General features: G+C 47.1%; 1 protein-coding gene across 1 annotated transcript; it reads right to left on the bottom strand.

The window, feature by feature from the left end:
- Window positions 1-3,662: 3,662 nt before the first annotated feature.
- On the bottom strand, window positions 3,663-23,257 carry pdpn (podoplanin). The gene is made up of 4 exons (XM_088616910.1): window positions 23,002-23,257; window positions 13,907-14,209; window positions 12,398-12,506; window positions 3,663-5,236 (listed from the first exon to the last, which is right to left on the bottom strand). The coding sequence occupies exons 1-4, from the start codon at window positions 23,066-23,068 to the stop codon at window positions 5,230-5,232; spliced, it is 486 nt and encodes a 161-aa protein (XP_088473036.1). The 5' UTR covers window positions 23,069-23,257; the 3' UTR covers window positions 3,663-5,229.
- Between the last annotated feature and the right edge of the window lie 1,339 nt (window positions 23,258-24,596).

Genomic DNA, 24,596 nt, shown 5'->3' with positions numbered 1-24,596 from the left:
GTGTGGGACAGCCAGGCCGGCAGAAAGCCTGTGACTCCAGCTCCCCTGCCCTCAATGGGCTCCATTGTTTGGGGGCTGGGGAGTGGAGCTGTTGGTGGTTCACTGGAGGGCTGGACGTTGGAGCTGACGGTGTCGGGCTGTTGGGCTGCTGCCTAAAAACACAACCCAGCTGAAGGCACTCAAAGTAAGCCCAACTTTGTGAGAGTGGCATCCTGCTACAAGAGCAAGGCCTGAGATAATCGGGGGGGTGTGTGAACGTCAACGAGGTGGAGCAGATACAGCCGGAGTCCACTGTGACATGCCTGCACTGCCATTCTTAGATAAGATAAGATCACTGTATTGGCCATATACAATTTCTTGCATTAGGAATTTGTCTTTTCACATACCCCAGCTTGCTCTCCATGACACACACACACACAGGGAGAGAGAAGCTTGGGGTCAGAGCGCAGGGTCAGCCATTTATACGGCACCCCTGGAGCAGCTGGGGTGAAGGGCCTTGCTCAGGGGCCCAACAGAGTAGGATTCCTCTGCCGGCGGTGGGATTTGAACCAGCAACCTCCCAGCCACAGCTACAGATCCTGAGCCACAGAGCAGCTTCTGCTGTGGAAAACCAGCGGTTTAGTGTCTGTCAGTGGAGGTGTTTGCTTCTGAGCCAGTCTGCACCTCAAGGCAGAGAGAGAGAGAGCGAACTGGTGAATTTCAGGTGACAATGACAATTTCACTCTTCTCTGCCAAATTCGGTCACAACGGAGCTCTCTAGGCCACTATTGTTCCTCCTGCTGCACTGAAATACGAATTTAAATAAGTTGCATTTCTCTAGAACATGTGTAGGACAGAGAGCTTAAAACCAAGCCTCACCCTGGTGGTAGCAAGACCTCCTTCACAAGATATTGCATTTTCCACAATTAGAAGAATCTGCATGCTTTATTCCACTCAAAATGAACTGTCATATTGTGTGGATAGGGTCAAGAAACTGAATCCCTGGTCTTCCTAGAGATGGTTGGTTCAAGTATTTGTAGAAACCAAGAGATTTGGGCCTGAAGTGTCCGTTTGTCAAGTGCACACAAGGAGCAACACACTGAGGCTTATTGTTGTATTGCTCAGAGGGGATATGGCTCTACACAGCTTATATGTACTTTTCTCTACACCCTCCCCCTCCTGTCTCTGAGGTAGCTTTCTCAAGAAACCCCAGGACTCAGAAAGCACTTAAAACATTCCGTCCCCCATCAGGAGTTTAGTACAGAAGATGGGGAGTTCAGTACAGGGAAGGAGTTTAGCAAGGTTAGAGTTTAGCCTGTTAATTCAGCAGGAGTTCACAGCTCCTACCACTATATGGGTACAGAGTAACATACAGATTCTGCTAGCAGACTCCATCATATTGAACCAGCTCCTCTAGGAAAACCCAGAATGCTACTGAGAAAGTCAGCCCCACTCACCTCTTCATGCTCAGCTATGACACATGTGGGGGTTACAAGGATTGACATTTGGGCCTGCAATCAGGCGCCATTTCTCTGCACATAGGGTGGGCGGTGTCTAGAATAAAATGCCCAGCTATACCAAGCCAGTTCCCTAGGACCCTTCAAGAAAAGCTTGGATGCAATCTTAAACTTAGTAAGCTACAAGCATCCAATAGAGCATGATGAAGCAAATGCCCTTGTGTTGTTTATTTCCTTTCACATTCTCTTTTAAATGTTTCAAATTGTGCTGCAGTGTTTAGAATTGCTGCCTCAAAGCACAGGGGACCTGGGTCCAGTTCCTGGTGTACGATCTGGGTGGAGTTTGCATGCTCTCCTCGGGTATTCATGGGTTTCCTTCAGCTGCTCCAGTTTCTTCCCTCCGTCCAACGATATGCTGGTAATTTAATTGGCGTCTGTGAAATTGGCCCTGGAGCGAGTGTGTGCATGACTGTATCTGTTTGGCTTGCCAATGGACTGTTATCATGTCCAGGGTGTATCCCGCCTGTGCACGTTGCTTGCTGGGATAGGCTCCGACTTCCCTGTGACCGTGTACCGAATAAAGTGGCTTAGAAAATAGATGCATGGATGGCTGAAATTTTTAAAAGAACAATCAGTTCTGCTGCTATTTACAAATGAACTGTTGTTCACTTTGCTTAAGAGCTTTGTACTGCTTCCTATTACAGATTACAGGACCAAACGTGCACTGAAGTAAATAGCTTTAATCTGGAAGAACTAATGACAATTACATTCGGTTGTCCAAGGCCTCAAAAACGATCACTGTGCGAACGGTTCACTTACTCTCCTGTACTTTCTTCTTCAATGAGTACAGCCTTGCTCGAGCCAGGGTTTGATCACAGACACTCTGACTTCATAGCAGACATGAAGAGACAGTAGAGAATTCGGCCATCCCAGAAAACCGTCTCTCTGACCATAGGATACTTCAGTCCTATCCAGGTTCCCAGGAGGATGGGGTGTGTACTACCTATTACCCTGGTTTCCTGTCTCAGGTCCACTCTGAAGCTTGTGCAGTCGGACAACCACCCTAAAAGGTTCGTTTTAATTGAATTTGTGAAGCAATTTCTCACACCTCCATCTGATCTGCTGTGCAGTGGGGCTCCTGTGTGTCCCCAGGTGGGAGCTGTATTTCAGTAGTGGAAAGGACATTCTTGTCCTTTGGGTTGAAAAATGCTATATAAATGCAAGAAATTCTGATTGCTTTGCTGTTCTGGTTTCTCCCTAAGTCTCAACTTCCTCTTTTTGGTTTCTGTAAAGCTGTGTATGTACACTGCTGTTAAAAAATCTACGATATCTCAGTTACAGTATACTATACTGTATATATATAGTGCCAGGCAAAAGTATTTATAACCTTCCTATGGTGTCCCATTTAGTGAAATTACAAAATGGGGCATTTTTTAAACATCTATGTTTAATAGTTTATTCAAAAACCTGAATGCACAGTACAAACTGAAGGCTCCTAAGGGCAAGATAAGTTACAGTAAATGGCAAAAATCAAAAAGATAAAAAATGAAAAATGTTAATTGCATCAGCATTCAGACCCATGAACTTAAAATTGGGTGGAAGCACCAAAGACCTTTTGGGGTAAGTCTCTACCAAGTTTGCTCACCAGTCTGTTGCAGTTTGTACCCATTTGTGGGAGTGGATTTGCTCAAGCTCTGTCACGTTGGACAGCTTTGAAGTCTTTCCACAGATTCTCAGTAGGATTCCAGTCATGATTTTCACTGGGCCACTTTAAGATATTCATGTTGAGCTTCCCAAGGCCACCTTGCCCTTTAGACTTTGGGTCTTTGTCCTGCGGAAAAGGTGAATATCTTCCCCATTTTTTTAGCCTTTAAAAGACTGAACCCAGTCTTCTTCTAGTATTTCCCACAACGTTCCCTTCAATCCTAACACATTTTCCAGTGCCTGCTGCGAGGAAGCATCCCCACAGCACAAGGTTGCCATTGACTACAGGAATGGCGTTGACTGGGAGGTGAGTTGTGTTGGTTCTGCCCAGCTCTTACTAGGAATAAGCCAGCTCTAGATAAGCAGTGAACAAAGAGCCCGCATTTGGGTGGAGACTGGAAACTAAAGGATAACAGATTCTCTGAAAAAGTCCAGCGGCTTTGGTCCTGAGCACAGACACTTAATGAAGCTCTTACCCCCTTTGCAAGCAGTTGGTAAAAGAAAACAGTCTTCACCACAGAGGACACGTTGTGTTTCTTTATTTTGTTTTAAATAGTAAAAGAAGAAAATTTTGCAATTACAGAAGAAAACAAACTCAACTGCAACAATTTAACCCTGCGACAAACAAAGGCCTAGAGTTTGTATGTAAAGCAGAGGCGCATTGTGAAGCCTCAGCAGAACCTCACAGCCTGTCGGGAAGACTTCAAGACGCCATTCAGATTAACGTCGTGCACTGATAACTGACTAAGGCTTTTACCTAGACATTTACTCGAACTCTTACTCCCGTTAACAGGGAAACAAATGTTTAAGACTAGCTCCTTTGAGGTTTGTTTCACCAGATTAGGATGAAATTGACTAAAAAGGTTTGGCCTCATTACTTACTGCAGAGGAGAATAATTTGAATGAAGCTCTACAAGTGGGCATTATCGGACGAGCCACGGGCAGACTGCACTCCTGCTTAGAAACCTGACACTTTCATGACTCAACAGGAGAAGAGCAGCGTTGAAGAATGGGGAATATTCATTGGGTACCTTGACCCTTGGGCCAAGACACATATCTTCAACCTTTTCCACTCTCTGAGCGACTGGAGAAGAACTACAGTAGGAGTTAAGTGTTTGGTAGGAGATGAGTGTGATTATATAGCTTCTTCATGGCCCTGTTTTAGGGGAAACTGAGGCATTTAACCCAGTAGGGTACATAGTGCCAAGCATTCCATGGACAGTGTTGCACAGATTAGCTATAACACATCTTTACATAATTACAAGATGCGCACTCTGTGTACCTCAAGATGGTTCAGCAAAACACGGCTCGCTTTTTACAGGCTAATTTGTGATTTTTCAAACTACATTTAGTTGGAAAAAAAAACATTTTTGCTGAAACTCCTTAAAAAAACTGCGTGTAAACTGTGTGTGGGGCTAGAGCAGAGCTGTACAATAGCCCATGAATACACTGCCAGAGGTGAAATCACCAGTCTCGTCTTTGGTTAGTCACAATCATGAAGTAAGGAACTGCCAAAAATAGACACTACATTCCAGGAATCAAACACACCCAATTTAGGATGTAAAATCTCATTTGTAGCGTGAGGAGTATTTTACTGTAGGTTGTGGTCACATCCATTATTAGATGTGATTTTCTAATTATATTCTTCTGTTGTGGTTTCTTACTTCATGTTCATAAATGACTAAGAACTTACCAATAATTCTCCTCTAAATCAATATTTAATATTTGCTTGAAGGGGGGTTTCAAGGAATCTGCTCTTTTGTTTGTTCTTTAATTTGCGGTTGCCAATGTAAACTATTGGAGCCAATGAACTCTGATAATGTGGGCTTTCTGACTGCAAGGCAGATCTTTAAAAATGTGTTTACAGATCCTGCCATTCAGAGTCATATCTGTAAGGGATATGAGACTGTGCTGAAGGCTGCAGTGTGTCAATGTGTCCTCCAGGGGGCAGCATTCCTCCCCACCCCAGAGACATTCTAGAATCCTGGCTGTTCTATGTGGCCGTCGGGATGATGTTGGTGTTTGACAGGAAATGACACTGTCCTGCTTCCAGAACGCTGGGCGGGCTTCCTGTGGCCGGCTTGTCTGCTCAGGGGCTGGAAGAGGAAGAGGAAGAGGAAGGAGAGTGAGAGGGCGGGCTGGGTCAGCCACTGCCACCCTCACCACGGTCAAGCAAAAAAACTTCATTCCTGCAGCTCCTCATTCATGGTGGTAAGGAAACAGTGGACTGAAACCACCACTGTTTCAAACTGTTTCTTCATTTTACTGTAAAATATTAATGAAAATGGTAGTTTACTACCAAAGTTAAAGGAGAGTTTGTGCCCCAAACATATGACTGGGAAGCCCATGTCAGCTTCACTTGTGTTAAGTGTTTCTCCTGTTCTCTATCCAATATGTCACTCCCTTACACTTCCCGATTGTGATCCTGTGTCCTTGCTGCACTACTGAGTGTGAAAAAGCCCCCCAGGTCTAATAAGGGCTGGGTGATCGTTCCACTACCTTGGAGCAGAAGAACACAAAGTCCTGTGTCCCATGTCAGCGTTTTGAAGAGCACAAACAATGTTCAGGTGTGTAGTTAGCTAACAGTTCACCGATGTAGACAGGAGCCCAACCAGTCGAGCAATTAAAGATGCACAGCCAAGGGAACCAGCACAAGAAAGCTAAAAAACAGTATACTCATGCATTTTAGTTTTAGCCTGGAGCTGAGCAGCTGGGATCTGGATATGCTGCAACTTAAGAATGTTTGGAACCGCCTGTGAGCACTGCATGGTAATAATCAAGCCTGAAAAAAGCAGGTATTAGCTCAACTTCTGTTCTTGTTAAGAGTCGAGTCCATAAGTAAAACATTTTATTGCACCGTCTTTTTTTGCATAAATTTATCACCCAAAGAGTTTGACAAGGCAGACAGAGCTTGAAAAAGCAAAGATTCATGTAAACAATTTTCAAAGTTGTCAGCATAGGAATGACAGCTGATGCCTATGTGCTTATGACTCTAACCCAGTGGTAACCCATTCCCTTGATCCATTTTCTAACTGCTTCTTCCAGTACAGTGTCATGGGGGAGCTGTATCCTATCTCAGCAGACATCAGGCACAAGGCAGGGTACACCCTGGATGGGACGCCAGTCCATCACAGGGCTACACAGACACACAGACAAGCACACACTTACACCAGGGCCACATATCCCAGAAGCTGGTTAACAAACTGATTATATCTTTGAACTTATACCAGTATGTCTTTGTTAACATACCAAACAAAACCCTGCACACATGGGGAGAACATACAAACGTCACCCAGATAGCACCTTAGGTCTAGAATTGAACCCAGGACCCCAGCACAGAGAGGTAACCCAATGGTAAAATATGTCAACTGAAAAGAAACAAATCAAAACTGAGCACTGCAGTACACATGATAAACTTTCCCAAGGAGGAATAAAGCCGAATTCAAACTAATCGTTATAGATCAGTTAGAGAAGATTTAAACTTTGACAAAGCAGTTTCAGTCATTTCAATTACCCTATCTAATATATTCAGCTAGATGGCACTATCAACAGTGTTAAAAGCAGGAAAAAGTTCCAGATGGATAAATGTACAGAATAGTTCTGTTTTTCACAAATGGATAATAACAGTACATTTAAGGTTCAAATGAACAAATCCAGATCTTGAATTCATTGATCATATGCAACAGTGGGAATAGGATCCAAGTGAGATATTGAGGATTTCATTTTACTGTAGAAGATTTCAGATACTGATTTCTCATCAATTTCAGTCTGTAGAATACTTTATTTCACCGCAGTTCATTTGATTGACTGCAGCTCCAAACAACCACAAACAGCACTGGACTAGCAAGTGATAAAACTATAGTACTCCACTGGGGGACAGAGGCCAGTTTTTCCAGTAACTCACACCTCGAGCAGGAGAGGAAGAGACAAAAGGTCTTCTGCTTGACGCGCTGAAAAGAGACGAGAGAAAACACAACGTTTTCGGCTGTGAAGCCTTCTTCAGGTGAAAGCGTTGCGTTTTCCCTCTTCTCTTTTCAGCAGGTAATAAACCGGTTTCTTGTTCCTTTGCAGACTGCGCATGCTGACGCAGCTGCCCACCTGAACTCCCTCTGCTTGACAGGTCCGGGTTACAGAGCTGGACACCAGCTTTTCTTTAAATTCTTCGCTCAGTCAGGGTAAAGGGCGCGAACTGCTAACCTCAGCTGTACATGGTGTTCAAGTCAGGTTCAGATTATATCAGCCTTCTCTTGTGATAAAAACAAATCCCTAGATATAGTCGCCTGTGACACTCACTGCTGAGACGATGCCTTTACTGAACTAGACAAGGGACAGAACAAAAGCTTGTCACTGTCAGGGAACCTATCGGTAGAATAGGAGGATCCTCGTGCGTGACCGTGAATCCCACAGAACACAGAGTAGCAAAAGGACAATCCAAAAGACAAGATCCAGAGGCTAGGTCGAAAAGGGAGGCAAAGGGTCCAGTAATGGGAGATTTCCAAAAGACAATCCAAAAGGCGAGGTCAAAAGGCAGGAGGAAAGAGTTAGTAACAGGAGATCAGTCAGAAGGCTGGGAAATGCACACAGGAGAATACTACAAGAGGCTTCTCAATAGTGAGCAAGAGTTGGAGTGAGAAGGAACCTTAAATACCGAAAGGAAAGGGATGTGGTAGGATAATTGGTTTGAGAGTGAGAATTTGTGGAATCTACTGCATGTGGGAATGTGATGGGTTCAATTAGGAATGTGATTGTGAAACAGTGGGTTTGGGAATGCAACGGCGTTTGTGAGGGAGAGTGGGGGGTGACAGGAATAGAAGGGTGTTTGCGAGGGAGAGTGTGGGGCGTGACAGTCACTGCTTCAGTGCTGTGAGAACTTTTTGCTACTTCCAATCGAGAGCAGCACCTGTGATGATAATTAGAGACACTTAACACATTCGACAAGGCAATGACGTTGAGCTTGTCTTCGACCACAGTGAAGGGGACACTATGACACCATGGGCTTTAAACAGAAACAAAACATGCTTATCACAACTGGATCGATTCAGACGCTGAAGCATAAACGCGTACCATTTGATGAAAAATGAAATCTAACATTTTCTCATTCATATTGCTTGGAACTGCTAACGGCAAATCAAACATCATCTATCCATCAGACCATTTTCTAACCACTTTGTCCAGTACAGAGTCACGGGGGAGCCAGAGCCTATCCCAGCAACCGATGGACACAAGATGGGAGGGGACGCCAGTCCATTATTGGACACACGTCATACACACACACTCACAGCAGGGCACAGTGTCCCAGAAGCTCATTAACCTACCAGCATGTCTTTGGACTGTGGGAGGAAACCGGAGTGCCCAGAGGAAACCCACTAAAACACAAAGAGAACATGCAAACTCCACACAGAAAGCACCCCAGGAATTGAACCCGGGGGCCTTCGTGCTGTGAGGCAGCAATGGTGACCACTGTGCTGCCCCAAACATCAGCTACTTTTTCTTCAGCGTTCTGCATCAGTCTCACTCACGTCCTCGATGAGGAAGGCAGGCGTCCCCAGTGAGATTATGCCATGCAGCCCCCCTCTCCCATATCCTGGAGAGTCTAAATGCAAGCCCGTAGAATCAGCGCTCAGAGCAGATTCAGCTCAAGGAGGGGCTTCAATACAGAGCGCTGCCGTGTCAGCTGTTCTCAGGGGGTAAAAAATGCTGCCGTCCCCTCCTTCGTTCTTCAGCGCTGTTCAATTATTCAACACCGAACGACGGGAGCGAATGAATTCCAGCAGGTGTCAGCCCCGCTGCCGGAGATCAGCTCGTTTGTTTCTTCCAGTTTTGCCGCAGAGAGCAGGCAGAGGGGGACCCCGAGCCCCCTCCTGTGGCGAGACTCCGTGCGCGGTTGCCGAGGGATTCGGCGCTGGCAGGGGGCTCTCTGACAGCGTCGCACGGGCACCACACTGGCGGCGGAGGCCTCCTAGCGGGAGCAGCTGGAGGGATGTTGAATCACCTCCCTTACCCCTCCCTCACCCCACACTGCGGCTGACAGCCCTCCGCGCACTTCAGCTGCTCCTGCCAGGGGGAGATCAGGGTGGGGCTGTGACCCCAGGGCCTGTGGGTCTCTGAAGGTCTCTGTCTCATTATTGTTTATGATGAACAATGTTAGCGCGTTGCAGATTTTCCAGCTACAGATCAGATCACTTTATTAAGGCATTAGGAATTTACCTTTTCACATTCCCCAGCTTGCTCTCCATGAGACACAGGGAGAGAAGCTTGGGGTCAGAGCGCAGGGTCAGCCATTTATACAGCGCCCCTGGAGAAGTTGGGGTTAAGGGCCTTGCTCAGGGGCCCAATGGAGTAGGATTCCTCTGCCGGATTTGAACTGGCAACCTCCCAGCCACAGGCGCAGATCCTCAGCCACAGAGCCATCGCTGTGCCCCGGAAAGCGCTGCCGTCAGGAGTGGGATTTGAACCCACGCCTCCATTCGGAGACCAGAACACCCGAGCAAATTAAAAAGACACGAGTCCTTGATTCTGGCGCCCGAGACCGCTCGGCCATCCCGATGAGCCGTGGTCGAAATGACTACAGACCTTTGGGAAAGGCAAAGCGAAACGTTCATTCAGCACTCTGGCCAGAGTAAAAACCGTTTTGCGGTCCATGATGTGTCAAGGTCCGCTAAGCAGCTTAGGAGTCCTGGCAGTGGAGACCCGCCTCGCCACAACATGAGATTTTGTGCACGCAAAGCTCCGCTGTTGTCATTTGCACGACTGGTACCGTACTGCAGTGCTGTGCTTTTAGTTTAACAATCATTTGGGTAGTAATCTTAACGTGGTACTGGCATGATTTATATGCACAATTTCGAACACGACATGTTCACCTAGTTTACAAATTACATGACAGCGTTTTTCTGTTTTCAATGGCATAAACTACAGTATAGAGAGTGTTATTCACCATAATATTCTGGCTGTCTTACTGTCATAGGCCTTCAGTTTGTTGGAGTTTACTGTGCCGTTTAGATTGTGTGCTGTCAGGGTATTCACAATAACACGATTAGCATGGTCATTTACTTTGTGTTGCCATTTATTACTCCGGTACATTTAAAACCAATATTCAAACAATGCAGGGGTCTGGAAAGGCTGTTGGCCCTCAGCGCCCCTGCCTCCTGCCACAGCCTTCATCCGGAAGGTTCCTTTAGAAGTACGACAATCCGACTACGGTATCGCAGGCCAAGAGACTCCCAGAGTGCCACTGTGAGGCATGACAGAGCAGCACGACGGCTCTATTCGATGTTGATGGGGTGTGGTGGGAGACTGAGGGGGAAGAGTAGAGGCTAAAAAATATTTGCTTCTAGTACTCCTAGATCCGACTGGCCCTGATTCCCATCCTGCGGTCCGTTTTCGCTTGCCTTTGCTAAGAATGGTTTCATTTTAGGAAAATGTTTAAAAAATGACAGATTTTTCTGGGGTTGCTCTTATGGATTTTGCGTGTTCTCCTTTTTTCATTAGAAACTGCTTCTCGCAGAAACAGTGAAAGGGAGGCACAGGTTTGGCAGGGAAAATGTCTGTTATGGAGTTTGAAGCTTGGCCCTGCTCTCAGTCAGGAGTACGACGTTCAGCCCTGTCCTGTCAGGAAGTGCCACACCCATCTGGATCCATCAGGCCCAGAGGCTGAGCACCACTGAACACGGAGCTCTCCAGCACTCACAAGAGCCAGCAGTGCGGTAGGACAGCCGCCTCACTCTGCGGCAGAGGCACAGGGATGCTGCAATTTGAGAGGAGTTGCACTGGGGTGCACTGGACCGAGAGGCCCCTGCGCTGCTGAAGCTTTTCTTTGACCACAAGCTTGTGCAACGGCTGGCAAGTCAAGGTTAAGAAACCTGAAAGATATTCAGGGTCTCTACGGAGAGCACCGGTGATCAGACGAGGAAATGAGAGAGAAATGCTGAGGTACTTCCATTACAGTTGCCGTCTCTGCACATCCAGACTATCACACTGTTTGACCAGCGCTGGTCCAGCGCTTAAACAAGAGTTTCCCGATACAAACCCCAGCTCATCTGTGGACATGCTGCGTGTCCTGCTAAGAGCCACCGCACCTCCCTGTGCCTTGTTCATCAGCTGAGATGTAAAACTGAGGACCTGCTCAATGACCTTGCAGTTCATGCACTTCCGTCACTCGGGATATCAACGTGCTCTAAATGCCTAGTTATACAGTATATAATGATGGCACTCGTGGCAATACTGTAGTAGTAGCAGAAGTACTGGTAGCAGTTGCAGAATCGATAGCAAAAGCAGCTAGTAATTGCAGCAGCAGTACCTGTAGTAGTAGTAGTAGTAGTAGTAGTAGTAGTAGTAGTAGTAGTAGTAGTAGTAGTAGTAGTAGTAGTAGTAGTAGTAGTAGACTTGCTGATTCCCAGGCAAAACTAAAGGAAGTGTTTGCACTGTATTTGCTCCTGAGCAAAGCTGGGCTTTGCAGAGCTGGTGTGTGGCTGTCCCCAGGCCAGCAGAGTGTGAGAGAGTGTGAGAGAGTGTGAGAGAGTGTGAGAGAGTGTGAGAGAGTGTGAGAGAGTGTGAGAGAGTGTCCCCAGGCCAGCAGAGTGTGAGAGAGTGTGAGAGAGTGTCCCCAGGCCAGCAGAGTGTGAGAGAGTGTCTCCAGGCCCAGAGAGTGTGAGAGAGTGTGAGAGAGTGTCCCCAGGCCAGCAGAGTGTGAGAGATTGTGAGAGAGTGTCCCCAGGCCAGCAGAGTGTGAGAGAGTGTCCCCAGGCCAGCAGAGTGTGAGAGAGTGTGAGAGAGTGTCCCCAGGCCAGCAGAGTGTGAGAGAGTGTCCCCAGGCCCAGAGAGTGTGAGAGAGTGTCCCCAGGCCCGCAGAGTGTGAGAGAGTGTCCCCAGGCCCGCAGAGTGTGAGAGAGTGTGAGAGAGTGTCCCCAGGCCCGGAAACTGTGAGAGAGTGTGAGAGAGTGTCCCCAGGCCCGGAGAGTGTGAGAGAGTGTCCCCAGGCCCAGAGAGTGTGAGAGAGTGTCCCCAGGCCTGGAGAGTGTGAGAGAGTGTGAGAGAGTGTCCCCAGGCCCGGAGAGTGTGAGAGAGTGTGAGAGAGTGTCCCGAGGCCCGAAGAGTGTGAGAGAGTGTCCCCAGGCCCAGAGAGTGTGAGAGAGTGTCCCCAGGCCCAGAGAGTGTGAGAGAGTGTCCCCAGGCCCGGAGAGTGTGAGAGAGTGTGAGAGAGTGTCCCCAGGTCTAGAGAGCTCCAGTCCGGCATGGAGCGGCTGTGGTTTTGTACTCACGAGTATCGGCCCATCCGCCGCACCACAATGATGACCACGACGACGATGACGATGACGGCCAAGGCCGCGCCGGCGGCGATCGCTATGACCAGCAGCGTGCTGTCTGTCCCTGGAGAGAGGGGAGGAGGGACGGCAGTGAAATTCGCTGACAGGAGCAGCAGAGCCGTCCTGTGAGACACACACAGACTCCGGCTGTGTGGCTGCTCGGTTCCTCTCACAGTCTGCAGGCTGCAAGTGGAGGATATTTCCTCATCCAGCTTGATTGACAAATGAACACAAAACATCCCCCACAGAAGCTGACTGCTTTAGTGTCAAAATACATTTTTCTTACAGGTTTGATTCTAAACAGGGCGGCGGCAGTCATGAGCACTGTTGTCTTGCAGCTCTGGGGCCCTGGACTTGAGGTGCTGTCTGGGTGGAGTTTGCATGTTCTCCCTCGCGTGAGAGAACATGTTCACGTGCGTTCCCTCCAGATGCTCCGGTTTCCTCCCGCAGTATAAAGACACGCTAGTTTGTTAATTGGCTCCTGGCAAATTTGGCCCTGGTGTGAGTGTGTCTATGTCTGTTTGTGCCCTGTGATGGACAGACGTATCCTACTTCACACCTGTGCTTGCCTGGGCAGGTTTCAACTCCCCTGTGATCCTGTACTGGATGAAGCGGTTTAGAAATCAAATGGATGGATGGTTTCATTATAACATCCTGACTTTATATAGCGTATTCTTGCCCAACTAATAGGAACAAAACAATTTCGCCATGACTCCTAGGGTCCTCCAGATGAGTGTGCAGTGGGTGAGTGTGCAGTACGAGCCCCACAGGGGGCCCTCCGAGAACAGGAGTCTCCCCAGCTGGTGCCAAGCTGAGACCACGGACTGTGGTGGTAACGCTGCATGAATCAACAAACGACAGCTCTAAATCTGGAACAGGGGCTCTTAAGAGAAAACGAACTGATGATTGCATTACAGATGAACCGATGATTGTGTCATCTTCTAATTGTTATGCGGATATTACAGTTACCAACTTGGACTCCTTATCCGTGTCTGGCAATGGGCTGTGATGTGTCACTCATGAGCTCATCCATCCTTCCACCCATTTTCTAACTGCTTTATCCAATACAGGGTCATGGGGGAGGTTGAGTCTATCTCAGCAAGCAGCATGTGCAAGGCAGGATACAGCCTGGACAGTATGACACTCCACGCAGGGGCAGTCTTTCCAAGAAGCCCATAAACCTACTAGTATAGCTTTGGACTGTGGGAGGAAACCAGAACAAATGCAAACACAGGGAGAACATGCAAACTCCACACAGACAGCACCCCAGGAAGTAAACCCACAGGGCACAGCAGTGTGAGGCAGCAATGCTAACCAAATCTCCACAGTGCTGTCTGGCTCCACTACCTAAAAAGAATAATGTCTAAGAATCTGTTAAATATTCACACATAAAACAGGGGCTCGGACAAAAAAGTGTGTTATGGATTGGTGTGAGAGGACTGCAGGGGGGCAGGCAGCTCTTACCATTTTCCACCTCTACCTGTGCTGTGGGCGTGGTGCTGTCCTCATCGGTGCTCTGCAGGGCTGTGCTGCTCTGAGGTGCGCCTGTCTCACTGTGCTCCTCCGTGTCGATCCCTGTGCCTGCGGGGACCGATGTACTCACAGGGTCCGATGTGCTCGTGGAGAGTGCTGAGCCCACCAGGACCGTAGTGCCTGCAGGAGCTGTGGCTGCCTCCTCTGGCGGCTGGGACGTAGCTCTTTTCTCTAGTCCCTCTTCCCTTGTCGTGAGTGGTGATGCAGAGCTGAACTCTGGGCCAGCAGTTGAGGCTGTGGAATGAAAGCACAGCAGAGAGGCACGCCGTCACGTACTGTACTGTACGTCTGACAGCAGAGAGACGGGGACGTGGTGTCCAGCTCATGTCTGGGTCTGTCTCACCAGGGAGAGCGAGGGGGGGCATTGGAAATTCCTCCCCTTATGCCGCCGAGGAGCAAAGACATGCCATTCAAAAAGGGCAACAGACTTGATATCGAGAGAAGGTAATGTATGTGGAGCACAACACCAAGCACAATATGGAGCACACACAACCACATTGAAGTATGGCAAGCTAGGCCTTGCATGCATCAAACAGGGCATGATGAAGGCTGATATTATTAAGGGCAATGTCTTAAAATCTCTGTGTGTATGGGTGTTTATTTGATCGTTGAAAAGCAATTAGTATGCCAATTGAAGATGCTCTCCTCTTTCCCATTGATCCTTCTACAGCTGGTGCCTGTCTTCTAAGTGAGAAGCCCTATGTACTGTAGCTTGACTGCATATGACCGTGTCTGAGCAAACGTCTCCTAGCGAGATGGGGGTTATCAATCGAAAGGAAATATGAAACGATTCTGTGATTCTTCGATGAACAGTGAAACATCAACAGAGGGCAGGAGTGGGAACTGTGTGGAAGCACATTTAATACTGAGAACAGGAGGTACTTCTGCACACAAAGGCTTGTGAGCGTGGAACAAGCTGCCCAGCCGTGTGGTTGATGCTAGTACTTTGGCGGGATGCTGTTTTCCTCCTAATTCAGTCGGCTTATTTCTTGTGCAGCTTTCCTTCCCCCTAATATTATGGTAAAAGCCAGTACGCAATCTGAGATGAAAAACAGGCTGGAGTTAATAACCAGGGACGTCCCTCTATCTTCCTACATGCCCAGCTTCTCATATTTTCCACGAGCTTTCAGCAGTAACACCCCAAATCCAGGAAGGTCTGGTAAAAATTCCAACTCCTTGGATTCTGTTTTCTCCCCTGCACAGTCCCAGCTCCCCCAGTGGCAGCGCACGGACACACTGCCCTGGGCTCCTCTGATGCCCAGCCTGCAGCCTGCCCACAGACAGAGCTCTGCTCGCCAACTCGATTGTCTGTTTCGGCTCCAAACCCCACACCCACGCCAGGCCTGAGCACTGCAAGAGCAGCTCCGCAAATTCCCTGAACGGGGCTCTTTCTCGCTACTGTTTTCCCTGGTCTTTATTTCTGTTTTTTTTTCCTTCCGATTTTGCTGGTGGACAATCTTCTTGATGACAAGCGGGGAAGTTGTTTGTGGTTAGACAGCAACGCTCTGTGCTTACCAACTATTCCAGCAAAAAAAAGAGGTTTAAAACAGGAGATGAAGCAGTCATCTGTACTCAGCCTGGAGGAGATCAAGCCTGTTCTCATAAATTATTTGCTTCCCATTACGCGACTTTTTTTTGTGCTAACAAGAAAAAAATCACACTGAAGACGGAGCGGCGGGTGAAGATTACGAAGAAGCAGAAATCTTTGCGGGTTGTTCAATATTTCCTTTTTTAAGCACCGTACTATTAGGGGTTTGTTTTTCAACCGTGTAAAAAAAAAAGTGCAGTGGAAAATGTTTTATGAATATGACCCTCTGTCTCAGATGAAAAAAAAAATCTACAAATTCTGCCTTCCGTTAAGGTAAAACGACACTGACGTTTAAAATACTGCAATTAGCTCGGCTCCTTTTAGCCCTTTCTGTGTTTGATAACCTCCTGAGAAACGACGTTTCCGCTGGATAATTAGGTTTTTCAAGCATGAAAGACTGGTCTTGAAACAGGAGACAGGATGTCAGTAGTGCTTCTTAAAACCCGGCTCCCAGCGCTGTATGGAGCTGGTGAAAGAGAACAGAGAGGGGACTATGGTCAAGCCAATGGCCAGCAGAACGAGAGGCCAGATGCCCAGGTATCGACAGCGCTTTATACTGGTAGTTTCTTTTCCCTTCAGAAGCCTTGTATACATGTATTTCTTCTTGATGTAGATTGATCCCAGCCCCCAAAAAACGGAAGATTTGAAACTGAGGTAGAAGTCTCACTGCAGAAAGCCTTACTACAAGTAACAGAAATGAGTTGTTGTACCACAACCTTGCCTTAGCCTGCTTATTACAGAACAGTTCCGTGCTGACTTTAAAAGGGCACAGATTGTGACAAAGGCAGAGCAGCAGAATGGTTTTTCAAAAATAGCACCAAATCTCTGGAGCCACCCATGCCCTATCAGCAAAGCGCGGCCCACGTCATTGGTTTTTCAATAGGCCTGAAACAAACGGAAAGGATATTCCTGAAGAACGCAGGAAATCGCGAATGAGGCAGCTCAGTTGTGCGAGTCCTGCTGCTCTGTGGGTTGGGTGGATACTATGATTAGGGCAGAGTGGCGGAGACAGATGTTTCTCCCCCAGCTGCCCTGTCGAGCCCGGACTCTGCCCAGGAGCTGACCTCTGTGGCATGGCTGAGCGTGGAGAGCCTATATTGTGCAGGAGGATCATGGCACACAATGAGCTCCTAACTCAGCTTCCTCCCCATTGTGCTGCCTCCCCCAGCTGCAGTGTGAGTCACTGAACTGGGGCTCGGCAGCTTCCCGGCCGGGCTGCTCACAGCCAGAGGAGGAGGATCAGGGACGCAGAAGATGAAGAATGGGACAGGAAGGGGGTGCTTCCTTTGCGGAGTCCAGGCAGGATCCACCCTCAGTGGAATCCAGTTTGGGAACCTCTGGGAATAGAACAGAAATCCAGACCACCACTCTTGGCGCCCTCACAGAAAGACGTACTGATCCCAGGTGGCTAGAATAAGGCCACACAGAAATCCGACTCCCACTGCATATCGGTCTGCTCCATTTCGGGTTTTACCGGCTGCGCACCCTCTTACACTTTACAATGGTAAAGCAGGAAAAGGACAGGTTTAATACTGCAAACGTGTGTGTCTGCGAATACTTACTCAGAGCAATAAAAGAAAACAATCATGTGCTCGACTTTCACATAAACACCTGCAGCTTGGCAAATCTGAATTGGATCAAACTGCTGGAATGAGAGTCTTATCTCCTTGTCTCTCTTATCTTCTCTTCGTGTGTCTTAGCTTCTGCTGATGGTGGGACACAGGAAGACACACCTGACACATCGCTGTTATGATCCTGATCAGCATTTTTAACTGGCTCTCCCCCTCTCCAAGAATTATTTCAGTTTATCGTTCTTATTATTTTACTAACCCCCAGAGATAATTTACTATATTGTACCACCATCCAGAAGTGCTAGGACTCCATCTCTGTTTAAAACAACTAACAACTGCAAAACATTTGAAAAATAAAGACAATAAATAGAGACAACGGTCTGAGGGCTCTGACTCACACAGTCAGATCCAGATTCTCCTGCAGGAGCCAGAGGATCACAGACTGGAGTCGATGACAGAATCTGGCACTTTTACAGACGTAACAGAGGCACGCCTGTTTCCATACTGATAAAACACGTGAAAAAACACTTCTGTAGGCAAAAACATCTACTTCAGGAAAAGGGGGCGCAGTGTGGTACAGGAGGAAAGGGGGCGCAGTGTGGAACAGGAGGAAAGGGGGTGCAGTGTGGTACAGGGGGAAAGGGGGCGCAGTGTGGTACAGGGGGAAAGGGGGCGCAGTGTGGTACAGGAGGAAAAAGGGGGGCACTAGAGAAGGCTGTTCTCTGCTCTACTGACTGCGCTGTGTGCAGGAAATGTACCCCTGTTCACAGCTTGTGTGGGATTCAGAAGCCATTCATCACACAGACTCCTGCGGAAACTCTGCTGCTCAGAAAACCAACAGCAGCAGCTGCCTCCAGACCAGCGCACAGACAGCAGACAGGAAAACCTCCATCTGCCACTGTGTGTGAGAGAGGCTCTGTGAGACACTAACAGAGTGAGAGTGAGTGTGTGTGTGTGTGAGAGAGTGAGTGTGTGTGAGACTGGGAAAGAGTGAGAGTGAGTGTGTGTGTGTGAGAGACTGGGAGAGAGTGAGAGTGAGTGTGTGTGTGTGAGACTGGGAGAGAGTGAGAGTATATGTGTGAGTGTCTGTGTGTGAGAAAGGGAGAGATTGAGTGTCTGTGTGTGAGTGTCTGTGTGTGAGACAGTGAGAGAGTGAGTGTGTGTGTGTGAGACAGTGAGAGAGTGAGTGTATGTGTGTGAGTGTGTGTGTGTGAGACAGTGAGAGAGTGAGTGTACAGTATACGTGTGGGTGTCTGTGTGTGAGAGGTTTTGTACATTTGTCGAGCTGTGAGCTTGTGTGTGTATTGGAGAGGGTGTCTTGTGTGAGGCAGCTGGGATATATTCTGTCGTGTTGGAGGGAACACATCTATTTCCATACCGTGTGCCACTCTGCCAAACAGCTTCCCATTACAGCCAAAAATACTGGAGTCCATCTCCAGTTTACCCACTGGGGGAACAGCTATAGCATCAAGCAACATCCTTCCTGGCAGCAGAGACACTGTGTCACAAAAGCCTTTACCCTTCCTCATCCAGACCTGCCAGGCCTCTCAGCCTCCACAGGAACGCTAAAACAATCAGTCGGCTGGCCAGTGAATTCTTCCTTGTGAAGCCAGCTCAAAACAAGTCACTTTTCCAGAACTTTCTGCTGTTCAGTTTCACAAAAGAACGGGAAAGGGTTCTGTAACAACCCACCCAGCCACGTTGTTGGAGCCAATACCCTGGCTTCTTTCAAACTGGGTTCCTCTTGAAGATTTCCTAAATCGAAATAGAGCAGAGGGAGAAGTGCTGGCTCTATTTGTACTTATAGATATTTGCACAAAAAGCATTCTGAATTGAAAACCTTTAGGGCTAAAGAATAAGAGTAGGATTCTGGACATTTTAAGATACTTGAAAATCCAGCCCGGACAGAGGTTTAAGGAGCTAAAAAGGAGGATGTGTCCAGTAAAATCCAGACGTGCAGTAACCCTACTTTTGAAGGACTGAGGTCCTTGGATTAATTAACTCCTAACTAACAAGGCAGCTAGATGCGCTGAATGGCGTCCAGCTGTTACTACAGAACTGCGCAATGCTGGAAATCTCTCTGTTGCTGACTGGCGAGTTGTATACAGACCGGTGTCTTGTTGCTGTTGTGTGTTCTCTGTATTGACCAGGTATATTTTTCTACATGGCTGTGTAGATGGATCACTCGCATCTCCACTTAAGGTTACAAGGTCATGCTCAAGCTGTGGTCCTCTGAAGAAGAGCACTGATTTGCTCTCCAGAATGCAAAATGTTTGGAATACTATTAAACCATATTATATCATTTGGGGATTCTGACAAGCAAGCAGTGGTGTTTGGTATAAGGAATATTACATTCGTATATGCATAGAAACCATGAACCTGAAAGTCAATCAGACCCTAAGTTGGCTTTCCGGGTTTTGCAAACGTGGACGTCAATGTCTCCAAGTTTGAAACGTACTGTGTTTAATACAACCAGGCCCTGGAGGTAAACCGAGGGGCTGGCTCTCTCACTGCCAGCGCAGGCCAGGGAGATACCTGCCTCCTGCTAAAGAATGACACTGACTGTGGAAACATCCTGCATCCCTGACTGCACCCAGAGGCAGATTGAAATCCTCTTCAATACCCAGACACCAGGAACGGACTAAGCAAAGCTTACAGCTCCGGCACAGGCTCTATGGAGGGAAACAGCTCTTTTCCTTGAAATCTCGTTGAGAGTCTAAAGAGCAGACAAACCGTGTAATCAGGATGTGTTTGGTGAGCCAGGTGTTATGTGGCAGGCCTGGAGGTGCCAGTTCCCCTCTGTGTTTCCTGCTGGTTTATGGACACCAGACAAACTTTGGCAACTGTATGTGCCAGGCGTGGTGTGTCAAGTGTCATGTGCCAGGTGTTACAGCTGTTTGCAAAGGTTTGGGCACCTCTGCTCAAATTCCACTTGTTTCACTGAATCTCTAATTGAAAAGAAGTGAACACAACCTCTGCAGGGTACAAACCTAAACATAAACACATTTTAATGCACAATGACTATTCATTGGCTGAATTTAAATGATTGAAAAAAAATAAAACACTCAATGTGGCATGTGCAAAAGTTTGATTCAATAATACATTTTTAAGGCCTCAAAATTCCAGAGAAGAATAAATACTCTGACCCTTCTAATCTCTAATGATGTTGTGCCTGTTTTCAACAACCATGGGCTCCTCTAAGCAGCTGACAGAGGACTTGAAAATAAAGAATTGAGTCTTACAAAGCAGGGAAACGCTTACAGCTTGGAATTTCCACCGTCAGAAGCATCATTAAGAAATGGAAGTTAAAGGGGAACTGTTGAAGTTAAGACAGGATCTGGAAGACCCAGAAGAATCTCCGATAGTAAACTGGTCAGATATGCAAAACAGAACCCGCATATCGCTGCAAAGGACCTGCAGAAAAGTTCAGCTGACACTGGGGTAGAGGTCCACAGGCGCACAGTACAGCATTGCTTACAGAAAAATGATCTGAAAGGAAGAGATGTAAGAAGCAAACCTTTTCTATGAACTGAAGCATGCAAAGCAATACTTAGATAAGCAGGACCTTATACCTTATACCAGATAAGCCAACCTTTTGGAACAAAGTGCTGTGGACTGATGAACAAAAATTGAACTTTTTGGCCACAGCCACAAAAGATACTGTATATTTGGAGAGAAACTGTTGAACAGGTGAAGAACACCTTGCCAACTGTAAAGCATGGGGGTGGATCTGTTATGCTTTGGGGTTGTGTGGCAGCCAGTGGCACAGGAAATATTGTGCGGGTAGAGGGAGGAATGGATTCTACTGAATATCAGCAAATCCTAGAAGCTAATGTCCCAGAGTCAGTGAAGAAGCTGAAGCTGAAAAGAGGCTGGATATTTCAGCAAGACAATGATCTAAAACAAACCTCAAAATCAACCATGAAGTTCTCACGGGAATGAAAAATTAAGGTTTTGGAATTTGGATTAAGGTTTTGGTCCCCAGAGGTGAAATTATTGAGATTGGGAGATCTCAAACATGCAGTGCATGCAATAAGACCTAAAAACATTTTTGAGCGAGAAGGGTTCTGCTAGGAAGAGTGGGAAACATTTCTAAAGCGAGAATAGAAAGACTGTTAGCTGGTTGCAAGAAACGTTTGGAAGCTGTGATTTCTGCCAGAGGAGGTGTTGGTAAGTACTGACTGATAGGGCGCCCGAACGTTTGCACATGCCACATTTACTGTTTTATTTTTTTCCAATCTGTTAAATTCAGCAAATAAATTGTGCATTAAAATGTGCCGAAATGTGTCATGTTTAAGTTTGTACCCTGCAGAGGTTGTGTTAACTTCTTTTCACTTAGAGATTCTGTGGAACATGCAATTTGACAACAAGTGCCCAAACCTTTGCATACAGCTGTATGTGCCAGGTGTTATGTACCAGTTGTTATGTACTGTACCAGGTCCTATGTGCCAGGTCCTATGTGCCAGGTGTGGTAAGTCAGGGCTTGGAGGTGCCAGTCTTCTTTGGTGTTTGTTGGTTTATGGCAACCAGTCTTGCTGGTTTCCACCTGGCTTTGCCCCAGAGCCTTTCCTGCAAAGCATATATGAAACCACCTGTCCGAGGTGGGAGCGGGGTCAGAGACAGGCGACGTGGCTGTGACTCAGGAGCCAGATTTAATGAAGAGTCAGGGGGCGGGGGTGGGGCTGGAAGTCCTACATGACCTCCTTATTTTGAGGAGAAGTCATGGGACAGGCCGGCCGAACACGCTGCTCTGGGCTCACAAATAGCACACTTAAATATAGACCAGCTCTCTCTCTCTGTTCTCGCCCGCATGTGACGGCAGGCAAACTCCAGCCCTGGATTCGGTCAGGGAGTATCATTCAGATGCCTGCCTAGCCCATCGCGTGCCTCCCAGGGATATCCCTTCCCACACGGACCCCTCAAGATAGTCCGGCACCACAGACCAACAGCCTGACACCGACGTCTGCTGTCAAGACCTTCGCCGTTCAGGAGGAAGGGACTATGAAACAAACACAGCTCACTGCTGGCCCTGGACTCTACTGCATGTCCGCTGGCAGCACAAGGCAACACTAGTGAGACACACAGCCTCTGGCCTGTTTCCAGCCCTGCGGGACACGTCTCTCAGGAACATACTGCCTGATAAAAACACCTGGTAAATGATACTCAAGAGCAAGGAGTCATGCAAACTGCCACTTACTAGACAATGGCAAAAGCACATCTTTCTGTTGAAAGGGCTTTGAAACTACAACATGTACAGATACTAAAATAATCTCAAACCATTAAGAATCTGGGTCACATTTCCAAATAGGGGTGGCAACATTACACTTTGTAAATGTACTTTAGCTACTAACACAGTTCTAAAATATTAGCGATAGAACAAGTTACTTTCTACAAATGATCCGGGCGTTAGGGTTCAGAACAGTCAACATTAGGGTTAGTGGCTAGCGCACGGTCAGTGGACAGAAGCGTTATCCCATTTGTGTCACTCTACTAGTCTTTTATTCATAAATTCTCTTTGCAAAATATTTCCAAATGCCATTTCCACCTCCAAAAAATCTATCATCAAAAAAAGGGTTACCAGAATTTCCACATTTCACCTCCTCAGAGTTACATGTGAGCCATCAATTATAAAAGAACAAGCAAACAGGCTGAAACAAAACTCTTTAAAACAACGACCATAGCATAGAAAGACAGTGTTTGTGTCTTAAAATGTGTATTAACAGATAACCCACAACCCCACCCAAAAAAACGACCGCAGCAGAAGAGTTGAAGCCCTCTGGGAATTCGGAGGAGTTTGGGTACGCATTTGGAAAAAGGATTGAACAGAAACCACTGGAACGATCCATTCTGAGGAAATGCTGACATACCTGTGTGAGAGAGGGCACAGAGGGACCCCACCAAGGCCAGGCACAACAGGAGCCGGACTCTGCACATGGTGACCGTCTTCTCAGAACCCCAACACCAACTGGGCACAGCCCTCAGCCCGAGACCGGCAGGATCGAGGACAAGGAGACACCCAAAGGAAACTTCCAACGGCAGAGTGGAGAGAGGAGAAGTGTGCAGGCAAGAGCACTGGGAGCAGACAGGGAGGGAGGGAGAGAGTGGGGCTGGACGAGTTAGGAGGGGTTGGCAGTGTGAGGTGGTCTCAGTCCTGCCTCTGGCTTCGCCCAGCCCTTGAAAGCTGATTCACCGAGCGCTAACTCAGATGGCACAAGCAACTGCTGTCCGCACAGGGAGAGAGTATTAATAGGGCCAGTGACACAGCTGAGAAAAATCATTCTCTAGCTGTTTTGCTCTTTTTTTCCCCCCCTAAGTATGAAGCAAAAACCAAAAATGCATTTCCTTTACAAAAAACGGTCAGTACTTTTTAAAAATTTAATTTGAAGTGCAGTAGAGGAACCTCTTGCCAAACAATGACATCATGTACTGGCTGTACAAGCAAGGAGACTGAACTCATACACATCTACCTAATTACGTAATTTCTTACAGAAGCCGATAATCCTTGATAAATTAGTAATAATTTTATTCTGGACAGAATATTTTTTCCTCAGACTTTCCTTTTGACTACAGACTGGCTGTTGTCTTTTTCAAGGTACTGAGTAGGTAAGGAAGGAATCGAAGCATTTGACTTTTAACAGAAAACATTCTCATTGCAAGAAAGGTTGTATTTTAATTTGAGTGGAACCATTTCTTGAGGTGGACAATTCATTACCCAGTGAGAACAATGAACATGCTGAGTTAGTTAAAAAAATGAACAGGATTGCTTTTCTTCCAAAGGATGAACTGTACCGCTGTAGGTTTGCCTTAAAATGGAATGTCGGCTAATTATTTTAGTTATAAAGAAGACGTTAGTATTCATTTCAGACACAAGAATAAAATCTTTCTTGTTTCCCTCAAAGCTAGAATAAAATAAATCACCCAGGTCAATCTACAAACAATCTTCCTCAGGCAATAGATGATGCACTGCATCCTGGAGGAAAGGGCTCGGCTCAGCCAGTCTCTGCCTGACTTCACAGGGACCCTATGTGAGAGGACACTAATACCACCAAAACACACACACTTTGCCCACTGCGTCCGATATCCACGTGGTTTAAATAAAAAAATAGACAATTCAGATAAAGAACCCCTTTGTATTCATTCTGTAGAGCTGTCTTCATAGGCATGCATTCAGCAGTTGTTGGACAATAGGCTGGAAACTTTGTTCTTGAATTACTGCAATTCCATCTGAAGATGAATCTGAAGAGATGGGATGAAATATCCAGAAAAACAGCAGGACACACATGGGACTATTGCTCCAGAACACTCTGGATCATGCAAACGTGGGGTCACTACAGCGAACCCCACTGACCAAGTCTTTCGACAAGAACATTCTAAAAGCATGATTATTTTAGGCTCATTGGTCAGTTCTTATTCAACACAGCTGTGCAGTGGTCAGCATTGCTGTCTCGCAGTGCTGGGGACC

The sequence above is a fragment of the Lepisosteus platostomus genome, chromosome 23 (genome assembly GCF_059453375.1).
Source record: "Lepisosteus platostomus isolate fLepPlt1 chromosome 23, fLepPlt1.hap1, whole genome shotgun sequence".
In the NCBI taxonomy this organism is placed as follows: domain Eukaryota; kingdom Metazoa; phylum Chordata; class Actinopteri; order Semionotiformes; family Lepisosteidae; genus Lepisosteus; species Lepisosteus platostomus.
The sequence above is the reverse complement of the archived record's forward strand: the minus strand, read 5'-3'. Positions and strand labels throughout refer to the sequence as shown.